Raw genomic sequence first — 16772 nt, 5'->3', positions numbered from 1 at the left:
GATCACCTCCCAACAGAGAAGCTGACGTAAAACAACCTGTCCAGGGTCCCACAGCGAACCTAGAGCAGGGCCAGGACGTGAACCAGGTAGTCTGGCTCCACTTGGACATGGACCTGCGAAGCCACATTTCCCTCTTACTCCTCACCCCTACACACCCCACACACCCCCACCAACAGGCAGAGTCCTGTCCTCTGCCTGGTCTGCAAATTTTCTGCAGGGTACTCAGGACACGTGGTAGACCAGATGGCCCCTTCCCCAGCTCACTGGCCCCTGGAAAGAGTACAGTGCATTTCAGTACCTTCCAGGCGAAAGTCTTCCTCTTCCTCCTCGCTGAGTGTTTCTCTGAAAACTTCGCCCACAAGCTCCTAAAGGAAGACAAAGGAGGGACACTGAGGCAGTATCGGGGTTAGGTAGGAACATGGCATTGAGACAGTAAAGGGGGTGTCAGGGACATGTGCTGGCTGGTTGCCAGGATGCAGGGACCCTGCTCTGATTCTTCCCATGGGAATTTAGGTCAACTGACGTAAGTCCTGTCACACTTGAAGAGTTCATCACCGCGTGGCTTTTCAGGAAGTCAATTTTCTCAGCCTACAGCCCACCGTGAAACACGACACAGAACCACACTCCTCCCCAGGAAGGGCATCCCACTCTCCACCCAGAAGACAAAGACAAGGTCAGAAAATGGTCCTCAACTATCCCGCTGAGCCAACTTGATTGGCTGGGGACCAACAAGTCCCGCCTATGGGATCCAAGAAGAGATATCAGTTTGTACGTTTCCTCCAACAGAGGGTCCAGGCGGCTGGTCCTGGTAGGTTCATAAAGACGGTCTGGTGTGCTCTAGGATGGGCTCCTACCGCCCTTAACAGAAACCCCAACTCTTCAGCACCTCGTTCAGAAACCACCGTGCTCTGGCTTCAGTCACACCTCTCGCATCTCTCTGCCACACACGCTCTCCGATACCCAGCCTGATCCCTGCACGTGCCTTGCCCGGTCCCCATGCGTGAGTTAAAGGTGCCTGCTACCTCATCCCATATGACAGAGCGTTCCCAGTCAGCCTGGGCAGGCTGCCCGTCGGGGGTCGTCAGGTTGGCCAGGGGAGTTTGGTTGGCCCACAGGCGGGGACATTTCTGGGATGGCAACAAAGGTCCCATCTATCTGACCCCACCCACCCCAGCAGGACAACTCTAGACAAGGGGCTAGACTAGCGCTTGTCAGACTGTTCTGCATTTATTGGTATCCTGCCAGGAAGAGTTCTGTGATTAAAAAAGGCTGTTTTGAACAAAGTTAAACAAGGTCCCCTTACTGCAGGACTTGCTATGGCAACGGGCGCTGTGAATACCCAAATAATGCAGTAGCTTATGCTGCAATCCTTAAACCTATTTATGCCACAGAGTTTTATTTCTCAAAAGTATGACGTGGGGTTCGCGTTCCAAGGAACCCACTTTGGGAAATGCTCCTCTCTGACGGAGGGATGAGGTTTTGGGGGGTTACACAGCCTATCTCTCTCGATGCCCACAATTACGCCGCGGTAGCACTTCTCAAACCACTAAATGACAAGCGATAAGAAAGCCCAAACTCAGCAGCTGTCACCAACTTCTTTTTGAAAAAAAGTGAGAAGGAAACGAAAAAGTACCCTCTCCTTTAAAAATTAGAAAGAGAAAAAACCCCAAAAAACCCTGCACCTCAGATGCTTAAAAGGAAAACAGTGTTCATCTTAAAAAAATAATAATAAAATAAAATTTAAATTTAATGCTTTATATAGCTGACCTTGTCAACTGGACACGGCTGGAGGTAAGTCTTCTGTTTTGTTTTGGCTTTTTGTTTTTAAGATAAACAGCTAACATTTTAGGGATTAGGGTTGGTATTCTCGGGTCTCTTTCTTCTTTCAAATCTTTCAAATCGTTCTGGGGCACGGCACACTCTTTCTTACAGGATGTTGAAAGGTGGTCATTCAGGCTCCTGGTGTCCCATTGAATTCAAAACCAGGCTTTTTTATTCCTCCAGTCAGGTTGGCTTCTCTCTCCTCCTCCGCCAATTATTATAATCACCGAACATTTCCTGGGCTTGTAAACTGGCTGTTTGTGTTAACAAAGCCAAAGTTGACAAGGGAGCCGGGAGACGGTGACAGGAAAGGGATGCACTCAGGTGGCATCGTTAGATGGCTGGGACGCCCCAGCAGCCAATTAAAGCCGATCTTTCATGCCAGAGTAAGACGGATGTCGCCTCCACTGAAAAGCTGGCAGGTAGCACTTCCTCACAGGAGCAGGGAACTGTCTTCAAGGGAGCCGCAGACCTCTACATGCTGAGGTCCTCCGGGGAGCGGGGGGGCAGGGGGGGCCTCAGCCATCACCTTGACCACTCCCCAGCAAGGCCGACAGGACCTGCGAGACAAAGATGCTGGAGCACTCGTCTCTTTTTATGGGCACACTTGGAGGAGTTTAAAGACTCCAAATGTCAGCATCAACAAAGCAGCCATCTGGGACCCTACAACAATGCCTCACAGAGTGCATAACGCACCTGCAGTCATCACTCTGACGACGGCTTCAATGCTCTCTGAGAAGAACTGGCTGCTGGGAAGACCAAGTCCTCTGACATGTTAAAGCTACGTGCCTGTAGATTAAAGCAGAGTTCTGGCACATTGTGGCACGTTCTGGGGTTGGCCTCTTTCTGCCACACTGTACCCTGCTCCGTATAACACTTTGAAAGCTCCTGGGCACCACGGTCTGCTGACACACTGTGCTGGATGACCGCAGAAATTCATTTCATCCACTGAGCCAGGCAGGCAGGGCCTGTGAAGTGCAGTGCCTGAGGTCGGCGAGCTTTGAATCGCTAGGCCAGAGGCAACATGGGATGTTGAGCCAGACACAGGGTCCCGGCCTGGCTCCGTCGCCTCCCTCAGCCTTGGACCTGGGGCCAGCCACTGCCTTCTTGGAACCTCAGTCTGCTTACCTGTGAAATGGGCACAGTGGTAAACCACCACCACAATAATATGACAGCTGACACTGTGCAATTCTTACGTGCCAGACACCGTGCTAGGCATGTATATATATACACATATATACACACACACATATATATACATATATATACATATACATATATACATATACACACACATACATATATATATGTATATATATACACATATATATATATACATATATATATATATATAAAACATCCTTTAACCATCACTACAGCTCTGCTCTTTCCATCTCTCAAGGAAAAAATGCTCATAAAAATGATTTGCAAATGGTAAATTGAGAGGTTTCTACAAAGAAAGTGCCCCCAACCCTCAAGGGCCATATCAGACAGGAAAACAATGCTAACGACAGCCACTCACATTACTTACCAAGTGTTTAGATATATGAGGCCCTGGCCTGCGGGCCCCACACAGGAACCGCCGGAGAACAGGGCTCTCACTAGCCCTGTGTTTAGATGAGGAAGAGGCCAGGGGACCAGCTGTGGATCACCAGCCAGTGAGGGGCAGAGCCAAGACTCAAGTCAGCGCCACCCGAGCTTATATAGTGGGTCAGGGCTTCTGTGGGCATGGGGACAGAGGTAGCCGAGTGCTGGCACTTGGCAGGGACCAAGGATCACATTTAAAGAATTTCAAGGAAACCAGCCTGGCCAGCAACTGCAGTGGGTCCGTGGCCACGTACTCCCATTCGTCCAGTGGGTCTGAAAAGGCCCCCTCTAGGTTTAGGACTTGGCTGAGCACTGGATGGGAGCCCTGCATGCAAGGTCCTGGGCCAGGCACTCGGACCATCCTGCGGGAAGGCACTGGGGCCCCTGACAGCCACGAGCCCCACTGGGAGCCCCAGGACAGAGGGTACAGGGCCTGGAACGCGAGTTAGTCAGACCACCATTCAAATCCTGGCTCTGACTCACACAAGCTGTGACATCTCTGCCGTGTCCATAGGGAGGACAGCTCTGACAATGCCTCGGGGTGGGGTGAGGATTAAGCAAGCTGCTGAACATACAGTGCTTAGCATCGTGCCTGACACCACGATTGGGGCTCGAGAGATCAGTCGTTGTATTTATGACTTCTACTGTCATGGTCAGAGGGCTATCAGAACATTGCCGGGAGAAGCTGAAAGGCTCACCAGACCCAAGGTGCCCCACAGACACCTGGAGACAGACATGCACCCATCCTGCCCGGCCTGCTGCTTTTAGCGCTTTGCACTTAGTCCTCATGAGGGAGTACCATTACTAACCTTACTTTACAGATGAGAAAACTGAGGCACAGAGAGGTTAATGATTTACCCAAGGTCACACAGCTAGATAGTGTCACAGTCAGGACTGAAGGCAGGCCCTGTGAGACGTCCAGGTGTGCGGGGCTTGGGTGCAGTGGCCTCCCATCACTGCTTCCTTTGTCTCCTCGGCCATCACTTTGCCCCCGTCCCAGGTCCCCGCTCCCCTGGCCTTGGGAACAGTCAGCCGCAGCCTCTGGTCCAAGCTCTGATCAAAGGCATGCTGGATGCACAGCCCTGTCCCACCCAGCCTGGTGCCAGCTGTCCCCTGCCCAGTGGCCGGGCTTGGTGGCCTCTCAAGCCACAGGGCCCGGACTTGCCTTTCTCCTGCCCCCACGGGGCCCCAGGAGGAGAGGCCAGCACCAGCCCTGAACCCAGAATCACAGGCACAATGCCTTATAAGGCCTCCGGGGACGGGAAATCACATCAAAGCAGGGCCTTGGGGAGCAGGCTGGAGTTCGGTTGGGGTTTTTCCTCTTTGTCTTTGAGGCTTCATACTCCTGAGCTTAATATCTTCCCCCATCGCCTGCCCCACCAGTTCTGTCAATCTTTCTGTGCTCTAAGAACTAACAGATGTTGGTGCCACAGGTTTCAAAGGAAACTCCTGATGCCCACAGAACACAACACAACTTATAGCTTCCAGGAACGCGCAGGGCTGGCAGGTCAGGGGACAGAAGGGTGGGAGGCAGGACCCGGCCACCCTGTAACGCTTCCACTCAAGCCGTCTGCCCCGGAGCTGCCCCAGGAAATCCCTGGCAAGCTCTCTCCTCCCAGCACACAGCACAGCAGCCTGGCCGGCACCCCAGGGAAGCGGCACCGCTGTGGGCAGGCCTCCGTGAGAGCGTGCGCCCACTGTCCAGGGCGGGGGTGCTCCATTTGCAGAGCCCGCGGGACCTGGGGGTCAGGGCGCCGGCCTGCTTGGCGGCTGACGGGCAGCAGACACCTGGCTTAACCCCGCTGGCCTCCATTTTGTTCTTCTGTAAGATGGAGATTTAGGTGTCAGAGAGGAGTCAGTGAGGAAATGTGGACAAAATCCCTAGGGCGGTGTCTGACGCGAAGGTGGGGAGCACTAACGAAGCTTCTGCCCTCCTGTCACTCCGTACTTCCCCCATTTGTCCCTGCCAAAGCCTGATGCCCAGTGATCCGACAGCGCAGTGTCCACCGTGGGACCTCACTCCCACGTGCGCATCAGGGAGGCACGTTCACGGTCGGTGATGCTGAGGGCAGCACTGTTGCTACGAGTCCCCAGTCAGAAACACGCTGAAAGGCCATCCGAGGAAAGTGCCAGGCCTACACAGCGGGGCGCCATGCGTGGGCCAAAAAACTGGGCAGGTCTGTCAACACCGACATGCAGAGCGCACGCTGCATGGGAGGCAGCGTAGGATGCTACCTGCACGTCTGAGCAAACGCCAGGCACACACCTGCACAGGAGCTCACCCGCAGGTACACCATACCCACAGCCACCCCCAGGGAGGAGAGGGAGAAGAGAGATGGATGCCAGATGGGGGTCAGAAACTTCAGCCTTATCAGAACTCTCCTAATTTTTCACATGAGTATATTCATGTGACACTTGGGTCATTAAAACCTAATTTAATAAAAACCCCACACAATAACCCACATTAAGGGGGACGTCAGGCTCAGCCAGGGGGTTAAGTGACTAGTCCAAGGTCACTTAAGGAGAGAAAGCGGCACAGATGGGTTAGAACCTTCCGGCTCCAGGCAACTCATCTCTAAAAGGGGGTGGAGGCCAGGAAGATGCCCACGGTGCCCTCCAGCACAGACCTTCTGAGACTCCAGAGCCCCACCCAACAGTGGGCAGACCCCTTCTTTAGGGCTACACCCAGGACTCAAAGAGAGTGGGAGGAAAACCAGGGCCACCCACTCTCCGAGCCTCAGTGTCGCCATCGCCAGCCTCTGAGCTGAGGACCTTTGTTACTTCTGCCCCCCAGGGCTTTCTCTGGCCTCCAGAGCCCACTGTACCCCACAGCACGGCAGCCTAAAGGGCGGGGAATTACCACCTCGACCCCAGCCTATGCCGAATGCAAGCCAGTGGCACACATGTGGAGCAAGCTGCGTGCAGGAGGGGACAGCGGCTCCGAGGGCTGCGGCCAGCAGAGCTGGCCTGTGTGTTTGGCCGGCACGGACCGGGCCTTCAAGACTCAAACATACGGGTCAGCAATTAAAATTCCTCAGATGTCTCCCTTTTTCTCATCTGCTCGAGATGTAAGCCCTGGGCCCCTAACTGCGCACCCCGGCCTCTGCCCCCCACATCCTGGGGATGCCAGCCCAACTTGCTTTCTGGACTTGAGGTCCTGTTTATCAGGAAGATGGAGGGCAGAGCTTAGCAGGGAGGACTTCCACCCTGGGTGGGGCCTGACTCGGGAGCCACTGCGTTACCTCCCTCTGAGCCCCAGGCCCTAGACCCTCCAGGGTGCAAAGAACCCCCAAAGATGGGTTGGCCACAGGTAGCAATGGGCCAGCAAAGTCTACTTCCTGGGCTGTCACCCCAGCAAGCTGTCAGCATCCACACCCCGGCCTCCCAACTTCCCTCGAGAACTGGGTCCCACCTGGGCTACCATGAGTACTTAACACTGTCCTTTACATTGGTTCTCTCTCTCTCTCTCTCTCTCTCTCTCTCTCTCTCTCTTTCTCTCTCTCTCTCTCTTTTTTAAACCCTAGTCTTATCATAAGCAATAAGATCAGTGAAATCATGGGTGTGATGTCCCTAGCTGGAGTTTTAAAAAAATATAATGCATATTAAACTACTACAAAACCATTAAAATACAAGGCGCCCACGTACCTCAAGTCCCGTCCTCCCAGCCCCCAGTACAATGCGGATTATGCTTTGAGAACAACAAGGTTTAAACAGCCCGAAGTTGATGCCTTTTCCCCCACCCCCCACCCCTGAGCCATCAGGCTGCTTCCAACAGGTAGGAAGGGGCGGAGAGGAAGGGGAGACACCAGGTAAGCCAAGCACCTGGTGAGGATGAATGAAATAACGCACTCACCACCCACAGTCGCTCCCCTCACCTGACCACAAGCCCTCCTCGGCGGCTCCTGTTTTTGGAATGTGATTTCTGGCATGGAGGAAAATGGCTAATGCCAACAGGAAATGGCAACACTGGGCATTACTTGGAATCCTCCCCAATCATCCACCTTTGGGATTTCTGAGCTCTGATGAGATGACCCAACGCAAGGCAGACTGTCCAGGGCTGGGACGGCCACGGGCTTTGAGAGTTCGCTGTTGGCATGACTGGGCTTTTCCTACGAGTGTTTAAAAAAGTGTCTACAGCCGAAACCAGGGTCCACTGGGCTTCTGGGCGTGTAGGAGTAACTAAGGTCATACATATAAAGGACGCAGCGGCAACAGTCAGCAGCGTTTCTTTTGTAAGGGCCTGCCACATGCCACGTGCTCTGCTCAGCACGGCAGGCGGCTGCTCAACGCTGCAACGGCCCTATGAGCTGGCGCTGTGGTCACCCCGCTTTAGCCGCGAGGAAGCTGAGGCTCAGAGAAGGAAGTGCCTCACCTGAGGGTCTGACTTGAAGCCCTGCCTCCTCCACGCTATACTGTGTGGCCTCGCACCAGTGATTTCGCCTGTCTGTGCCTCGGTTTCCTCGCCTGAACGTGGAAACGACAGCATGGGCTGGTGGGGGGCGAGAGCCTCGCACGGAGCACTCAGCCCACCGCCAGGCAGCCAGCGAGTGGGCAGCGGGGCTGGCCCTTCTCTCTCTGGGGCCCGTCTTTCTCATTCTCCGCCCTCCCGTCCTCCCTTCCATCCCACTGTCTTCAGGGATACCGCACGCCTGGTCACGGCCGGGCCCACAGCGCCTCAACCACTGTAAGGCCTCCAGTGGCACCTGTGGCAGGCTGCCTGCACTTAGTTAGCGCTCCTCAGGGGCTCTGCCCTCCTGCCTTGCCACTGGTCCGCCGCGCCAACACGCCACGAACTGCCACATCACCAGCCTACCACGCCTCACAGCCGAGTGCTGACAACAGGAGAGGCCAAAGGGGCTGCGGTGTGCCTCTGATCATCGAGCAGCTGGGGCTGCCTCTGCCAGCAGCTCCTGGCCCGGGGACAGGCCCTGGGTCTGCTGCCAGCGTCCAGTGCATGTGCCCTGCCGAGCGGTGTGGCTGGGAGCCAGGCTACTTATGACAGACGGCACTGTCGTCTGTTGACCAAAGAACTGTGTGCCTACAGACCACGGGCCACCTCCGTGTGGGGCAAGCGTGTGCGCCCCTGCTCGGGGCACAGGCGGCCCTGCTGGGGGCCCCATGCGGCCTGGGAGCCGCGGGAAGTGTGACAGTTTTCTCAGCCTCTGGGGCAAGGGGATGATGGGCTTCTAGCTTCTCCTAACTAAACAAATACATGGAATAAGATCCCCCTGTTCCGTACATCCCAGGAGTCCTCATTTTCACGAGACGACACGAGAACAATGGTCTGGGTCAGACTCTGGGACCTTCCTGGTGCACACACACTCTCACACACTCTCTCTCACACACATACACTCTCTCACACACACTCTCACACACACACACTCCACACACTCACACATACACTCTCTCACTCTCTCTCTCTCACACACACTCTCACACACACACATGACACACACACACACTCCACACACTCACACAGTGCCCACCCCGCTGGCCCTCAAGCTCTTGCAGAAGGCATCTTCCTGGCCCTCTGGTCCTAGTACACACCGGGCCCCCTTCTCCTCCACCCCCATAACGCAGCTTTGGGGACCTCTCGTCATCCCTCTCACAGGCTGGACCGCCTGCCTCGGGCCTCCAAACCCCTGTCTGTGCTGCTGCCTCTGCCTGAGACGGGACCTGGGCCGTGCACCCGTGTGACTGCAGACCTGCAGCGTCACACCCCACGACATCTGGGCAGAATCAGGGGTCGCACTCTGGGTTCCCAGTGAACTCAGTTTACTCAGAATGTTAGCTGTTTATGTGTCACCAGTTCTGTGCCTGTAAGTCTGTGTCCCCGTGACACAGGAGTGCCCGAGGGTCACCTAAGAAGGAGATGTGCGAGAACAGAAGACATAACGATGCTGTTCGCAGCGAGGGCTCCCAGACTCCACAGGGCTGTCAGCTGGGACAGCAGGTGGGGGGCGGCCCGGAGTCGGGGTCCCTGTGTTAATAAACAACAAGCACGTTCTCCAGGACACTCCAGGAGGACACACGGGGCTTCCTCAATAGTGGCGGCCCGTGGGGACTGGGAATGGGGGCTGGGGAGCCGTCCCCTTCTGCAGTCCAGCTTTCTGGACTATTTGGGTCTGTGGTCTCTCTCTCTCTCTCTCTCTCTCTCTCTCTCTTTCTCTCTCTCTCTCTCTCTTAACCAACAGCAGGCAATGGTTTCACACTAAAAAGGAACTAAGTTTTTAAGTGGCTGTGACACTGAGAAGGATGGTGCAGCTGCCCTGCCTACACTGGCGCTCAGCCGGCACCCCCAACTCATGTCCACACTGAGTCCTGGTGCCCCAGACCTGTCTGCGCTCCCGGATCTCCTCTGCGTATCCGACCAGGGCGGCCCCCGCCTTCACGCTGCTCAGGCCAGAAACTTGGGGGTCATCCTGCAGCTTCTCCTTCAACCTTTCCGTTCAACCCCCAGTGTATCCTGCTGGCTCTGCGTTCAGAACGTACCCTGAAGCCAGCCGGTGGTCACCTCCACGTCTACCCGGCGCTCCCAGCCATGGAGAGAGGCCGTCCTCTCTCACCGGGGAGATGGCAATCCATTCCTAGTCTCTGCCCCCGACCCCATTCCCCACGGTCCCACTCAAGCCCCGTGAAACCCCAACCAACCACCTGTCCGGCCCATCCCCGCCCTGCCCTGATCCGCCTCTTCCTGGCGTTCAGTCTGCCCCAGCCTCCCTCACTCCTTGCTGCACACATGCCTGGCACACTCCCGCCTCGGGCACCTCTGTATCCCCGTTTCCTCCAGAGATTCTTCCTCCAGACGGCCCCTCCTTCCCCGCCCTTCAGGTGTTGGCTCACTGTCACCTTATCCTCTGGGTAAGGTCTTCTAAACCCCTCGGTTTGCAATTGCAGGCCCTCCCCCACCCTCCCTCACCCCTTCTCGGCCTGCGCTTTCTCAGGGCTCTTACTGCCGTCTGACTTACCCCTTAGCCATGTGCAGTGGAGGAGGCACTCAACCAATACGTGCTGAATGACTAAGTGAGGCTCTATGTTCACTGACTCGGAAACATTCCCCGCATTTTCCTGAAGGACAGCAGCAGTTGCCAAAGAGCAGAGGACCCGGGTGCATCTGCTAAAATTCCCCGCACGCGTTTCCACGCCACGTAGTCCGGGGCCCACGGGGAGAGCACACCGACATGTTCCCAGAGGCTGCGCCTGGGTGCTGGGTTCAAGGCCGTCACATAGCTTGCCATGAACATGCACGATTCCTGCTATGATCAGAAATAACAGCAAAGCATGTTGAAGAAAGCACACGAAAGCAAAGAGAAATGGGCACCCAAGTTGGTTTCGGAAGGACTCGCACACAGAAGTCTGCTGGAAGGCTCCTGGCCCAGGCAGCTGGGGGGCGGGTCTGCAACTTGCCAGTGAAATGGGCAGTTTTCTGATGCCACTGGGGAGAGAAGGTGGAGGCAACGGGCTGCTCCACACCCGTCCCCGGCACCCTCCTACAGCCACGCCGGGCACACAGACCACAGAGAGGCCGCTGCCAGAAACCGCCTGCTTCTCACTGCTCTTGGCTATGCAAGCGTCGGAAGCCAGGGGGCTGGCAAGACCCTTCTCTGTGGTCATGTAATGCGGACAAGGCTTTGATCCCAGAAATGGCACAAGGCCTCCTGAGCATGACAAACCGGGCTGTCGCTGCGAGGGGAGGATGGCAGCTCTGTCCTCCCCACCCCCACTGTTGCACACCAAATTCAACTGTTTCCACTTCTAGGCATGCAAAGAGCTAAAAAACAAACAAAAAAACCCAAAAAACGTGTGGCTATCCAGGAGGCAGCTAGGTGCTTGCTCCTGCAGGTCTGGTCAGCAGCCCATATCAGAGACCCCTGTTGCCACACAGAGTGGTCCCCTGGGAAGCCATGGAGGTCTGGGAGATGCTATGTGGACTGAGGAGGGCCTTGGGCCTGGGGGCAAGGTGGCATTCATAGCAGTGACACCACCCATGCACCTGTACCTTCTCCTATGCCATCCTTGGGCCATCTGACTCACCCAACAACCCTCAGAGGTCAAGAAGGGAGCCATCATCCCCTTTGACAGGTGAGGAGGCAGAGGCTCTGGGAGGGGAGGCAAGAAAGTGCGCAGGTGGGAGGAACCAATGCCTCCTCAGGGCAAGGCCAGGGCTCTCCCCATGTTTGGGGCCCACTTCAAGCACAGGAAGCCCTTTCTGAGCACCTCACCCCCCAGGGACTTCTCTCACTGAACACCCACAGCTTTTAGGACTGACTTCACAGACTGTACGTCCAGGAGGGCTCCAAGGCAGAAGGAAGCTCCTTGTGCCTCTTTGCTCCTGCGGTGGCCGCCTGTGATTTGGACAAACGACCCTCGCCCCAGCATCCATCCCTCCTCCTCCTGGTAAAGCTGTGACTTTCCTCGGAGAGACATCCCTCCGGGAGCTTGCCAGACTTCACAAATCAAAACGCAAGACACTCGGCTAAATTTGAATCTGATTCAATCATTGTTTAGTATAAGTGTGTCCCATGCAGTATCTGAAATAGACTTATATAAAAAATTGTGTGTTAGTTACCTGGAATTCAAATGTGACTGTCTTTTATCTGGAAACCCTCCCCCTCTACCGCTTTCATCCATGAGGTGTGGAGGGAGCTCATTTCTCCCCCTAACCCAAAGGTGGGCACGTCCCAAGCTGGGGCACAGAGATGCAACTCCAGGACACCCGCTCTCTTCTGGTGACACCAGTGAGAAGTGAGGGTGGAACTCGGACACTGAGGAGAACATCTGAACTCTTTACAGGGAGATCCTGTCTAAGAAAAAAGCCAACACAGAGGAAAACAGATCCAGGAAGGGAAGCGATAGAAAATGGGTCCGGACAACATTGAGCACCTGGATCAAACTATGCCGGAAGCCAGCCCTTTTCCTGGATGTTTCAATTATATGCACCATTAAATAGCCCCCTTATTGTTTAAGCCAGTTTGAGCTGGTTTGCTGTCATGGACCACTGACCGAGTGCTGCTCAAGCCAGCCTCCTCTCACCCCACCCACCCGTGGCACAGTGCTGAGCACCAAGTCCTTGCTCAGAGGACATCTAAGGTCCCTACGTCTGTAAACTTACGCACCGTGGAAGGTAGCACGGGGCTGTGGCAACGGCTGGGCTTTGAAGTCACACAGGCCCCATTCCCATCCCAGCTCTGTCCCACCCTCACTCCAGGGCCTTGCACAACTAACTCAAGTTTCTGTGAACCTCAGTTTCCTCATGTGTAAACGCAGGATACGAGTTAGTACCTGTATTTAATTTTAATGCCCAAACCGGGACACTTCTGAGAGTGAGCCGGAGCGCTATTAATAACCAGGTCAGGACAACAGGAACAACTGAACTGTCACAGGTAAACGGGTCAGTGGCAACCTTACCTACAACTTGCCCACCTCCACCTGCCCCCACGGTCACCGCTCCCTGTCCGCCCTCCCTTCTGTCCATCATCGCCTCCTGCCCAAGTCACTCCCCCGACTCTCTCCTTCTAGCTACTTCCTGTTTCCTTCTCCCGGCCTCGGGTGTAACGTCCCCTCTTGGAGAAGCCCTACCGGGTCCCCAGATTCAATATGGCCCCTGCCCTGTGTCCCCCAGCTGCCTGTGATGCGGCCATCATAGTCCTCCATGCTCTGTAGTATCACTGAGGCACTGCCAGTCTCCCTGACTTGGTCAGATAAACTCATTGAGGGCGGGGACCGTACATTTCTTCGCCATCGCTGCAGGCCCTACAGAGCCGGCACAGTGTCTGGAACATAAAACAGCACCCCAAAAAGTAAACAGTTACCCTTCCTCTTCCTCCTCTCTCCATGCGTCGATAAAACCATCCTGGGTGAGCTGTCAAGCAGGGACTATGAACCACAGAGTGGGGACAGCATGAGGCAGGGGAAAGACCCCCCTCTGGCAGGCCAGGACATGCTGACAATGTTCTCGGAGCCAGTGACTCTGGGGACAGCGGCCCCAGGAGGCCCCACCCAGCTCAGCGGCTCCCAGGTGGTGGTGGTGGCAACTCGCTGGCCCTGCGACAGCTTCCACTGATCTGGGGCCAGCACAGACTGGCCCTGGGCCGGCTGTCGATGCCAGCATCCAGCCCTGGCTCCTGCTCAAAACACAGGCCCGACGTCTCCCCGTAGCCTCCGCCAGCTCTGTCCTCGGCAGCAGCCAAGTCACTGCCCAGAATGCAAATTGGACAGGTGCAAAGGGCCCCTCCACCCCGAGCCCAAGGCCGTGGCGTCCCGCACACAGCCTGGGCTGTTCCACTCATGAGCAGACAGCGTCCCCTTGGGTTGCTCGGCCCTGTCACACACGGCCCTCCTGGCCTACCCACCCCAGGCCAGCCTCCCCGCCTGATTTCTTGGTTCAGCCAATGCTCCCGACCTGAGGTCAGCTACCTGGAGAACACGCTGCCACAATCCAGGCGACACACTACTTCTTTCTTTTCACGGGATCCCTCCCCTGCTCTGCAGCCCTCAGGGGCTCCCTATTTCCAACCAGCTCAAATCCCTCTGTAGTCTTGCCCTACCTTCCCAGTCCTGCTCACTGGGAGACAAGTGGCTATAGAGGCAAAAAAAAAAAAATGCTAACCTGGGGGCCTCATATAACGCGTGTTTCCCCATTAGGTAAAAGGGAGAAGGCGGGGCAAGGAAGCATCTCCAAAGGCCTTCCTGCTACGACAGGCCATGGTTCCATGGGCTCGTGGCAGGGTCCATTCGGCCAGGCCCAGCCTGCGTCCTTCCTCTGCTGTCCTGATGCCACCCCGAACGGCCACCACCCACTCCCAGAGCCACAGGTCACTCTCAAGTCTGACTGCCTGGGAGCAAACGTGCTGCTGGGAAAAGGAAGGTGACTTGCGGATCTCAGTGTGTCCCCAGCAGATTCTGGCCAGCCCAGCATCGTGCTATTCCGGCCCCGACGTCCTGCCCCCGGGCACTGCAGTGACCACAGACAGCGAGACGTCCAGCTTACAGACTGGAAAAGAGCAAATCTACACCTGCCAGGAATGAAAGGCAAGCACATACCTGCATAAAGCACCTCAAGAAGGACCCCAGTGGGCTCCACCTCACAATGTGCACCTCGGGTTAATTTTACAATTGGTTGAGTTCTAACAGCCTTGAGCTGACACTGGTGCCACTGGGAGGGGTTATGGTGTTCTAAAATGTCTGAGACGGAAATCTTCCTGAGGGACACAGACCGGGGCCTGGAGGCAGCATGGCCGCGGGTCAGCACCTGACCGCAGGAGCAGGAATCGCAGCTCCACATGTGAACTGACCACTCTGTGCCTGGGATGCCTGTCTGGAACCGGAAGACAGTAACAGCACCCATCTCCCGAGACACACTTAGCTCCAGGCACATCGTGAGACCTGTGTCACACACACACACAGTGGGCAGACATCCTCGCAGTACAAGGAAGGGTGAGCCTACTGGGCACATCTGTTAAATAGCAAAAGACTTGACGAAATACTGAGCACAAAGGGCTCAGCACGTCTGTGGCACGTGTAGTCAGTCTCTCAATAAATGGTAGCTGCTAACACAGCTATCACTCTTCCTACTGTTACAGATTCTAATTGGAGAGAAGAGAAAAATATCAACGCAGACAGACGACGCAGCCCAGGGGGCTGAGGCACAGAGAGGAAGGGACATGAGCTGCGGCCGAAGGGGGCAGCGCTGGGAGGAGGGGAAGGTCCTGCCTGAGTAAAAGCTTGGCTGCTGGATCTTGGAGGCAGCGAGGCCTCTGGAGAGCCAGCTCCACAGGCCTCAGAAGTCAGGCCAGCTTTCAGTTCCCGGCATTCCGGCCCCAAGTCCCCAGTCGGGCCGGCTGCCCAGGGCACTCGGATCCTTCCAGGCCCGGGATGTGCTTCCAAAGCAGTTTCATCTCAGACTCGAGCGCCGAATTCCTTGGCCAGCAGGGACCACATCTCCACGAGGCTGACATAGCCCAGCTGCCGGGGCGTCTTCTCCCGCACCCCCACCAGGGCCCGTCCAGCTCCTGAGCGGATGAACCTGAGGCTGCCAGTGTTCCCCAGCCCGTCCCAGCTGCGTATTTGGTATAAATGCCAGTGAGAGACTTTGGCCACTCCTCTGGTATCCTCAGTGCCTGAATGGTGACAAGCACCACGTGGTCAAAATCTGAATCTAATGCCAGGTTTCCCCACCCTGGAACAAAATCCCATGAAAGGCTAAGTGTTGGGGGAAAATGAACAAGAATGAACCCTCTCTGTTCTCCAGAGCAGCACATCCCAGATCTATTATAGAAGCATCCATGATTCTTCAGGCGGGGGCCAGGGAAAATGCCAGCCCATGGGTACCCAGGCCCCCATCTGGGACCCTTGGTCTGGGTGTCTGGGATTTGTTCCCATCTTCAGACGACAGCCCAGAGCTCTCAGGGCCACCAGGGCTGCAGGATGGGGGCTGCGGTGTCACAAGGGCCCTGCTGCCCAGACGGGGAGAGACAGGCTCAGTGGGACCCTAGATGGAACAGGCCCCGTGTTTATCCATCGAGACCAAAGAAGAGACGCCAACCAGCCCCAGGAGCTACTGACTCCAATGTGCCTGGACCGAGGGTCATTTATAAGTTGGCTGATCATTATAGAAATTGCTGGCATTTACCAGCGCGTCCTCTGTGCCAGGCATCGTGCCACGTGCTTCCCATTTATCTTCTTTTTATGCTCTTGCAACATCCCTTCTAGTACTGTGCCCATTTCATAAATGAGCAAACAGGCCCAGGCTGAGTAAGGACGCAAGTTCCACATTTGCAAAGCAGCAATTCCAGGGCCTGTGGGCAGGAAAAAGGCCCCTCAGCCCACCTGTGGCAGGCTGATGGCATTAATGGCCCCGATCTGTTCACACCCTTTGATGGTGCCTTCCCACACTGACATTAGGCTTAGTCATGTGACTTGCTCCAGCCAATGGGATCAGAGCAGACGCTTGACAAGCCACTTGGGTTTTCCACTTCCTCTCTTAGACACTCGGCACAGTGATGAGACATGCCTGGGCTGGCCTGCTGGAGGAATGTGAAAGATACGTGAAGGAGTCAACTTGTCCCAGCCAATTCTTTTCTAGACCAGGCAGCTGCCAGTCAACCTGCCAACTATCCTCAGAAGTACCAGCAAGCCCAACCCAGGTCAGCCCATGCAGGCCCAATTCAATAAAACGGCTCAATCTATAGATGTGTGAGGGATAATAATGGTTGTTTTAAGTCACTAAGTCTTAGGGTGGTTTGTTATACAGCAACAGCCAACTAGACATAAATTTACATATATAATACATATATATAGTTATACACATGTAAATACATTCTCTCTCTCTCTCTCTCTCTCTCTCTCTCTCTCTCTCTCTCTCT

The 16772-nt window shown here is 55.5% G+C and overlaps 1 protein-coding gene across 1 annotated transcript in view; it reads right to left on the bottom strand.

Moving 5' to 3' along the window:
- NKD1 (NKD inhibitor of Wnt signaling pathway 1) overlaps positions 1-16772 on the bottom strand; it is a 74013-nt gene that overhangs the window by 26095 nt on the left and 31146 nt on the right. The window contains exon 4 of the mRNA XM_019643623.1: positions 299-365. Within this exon, the coding sequence (XP_019499168.1) occupies positions 299-365 (67 nt within the window). The remainder of the gene's footprint in view (positions 1-298; positions 366-16772) is intronic.

The sequence above is a fragment of the Hipposideros armiger genome, unplaced genomic scaffold (assembly GCF_001890085.2).
Source record: "Hipposideros armiger isolate ML-2016 unplaced genomic scaffold, ASM189008v1 scaffold_4, whole genome shotgun sequence".
In the NCBI taxonomy this organism is placed as follows: domain Eukaryota; kingdom Metazoa; phylum Chordata; class Mammalia; order Chiroptera; family Hipposideridae; genus Hipposideros; species Hipposideros armiger.
Note: the sequence above shows the minus strand (reverse complement) of the source record. Positions and strands in the feature narration are given on the sequence as shown.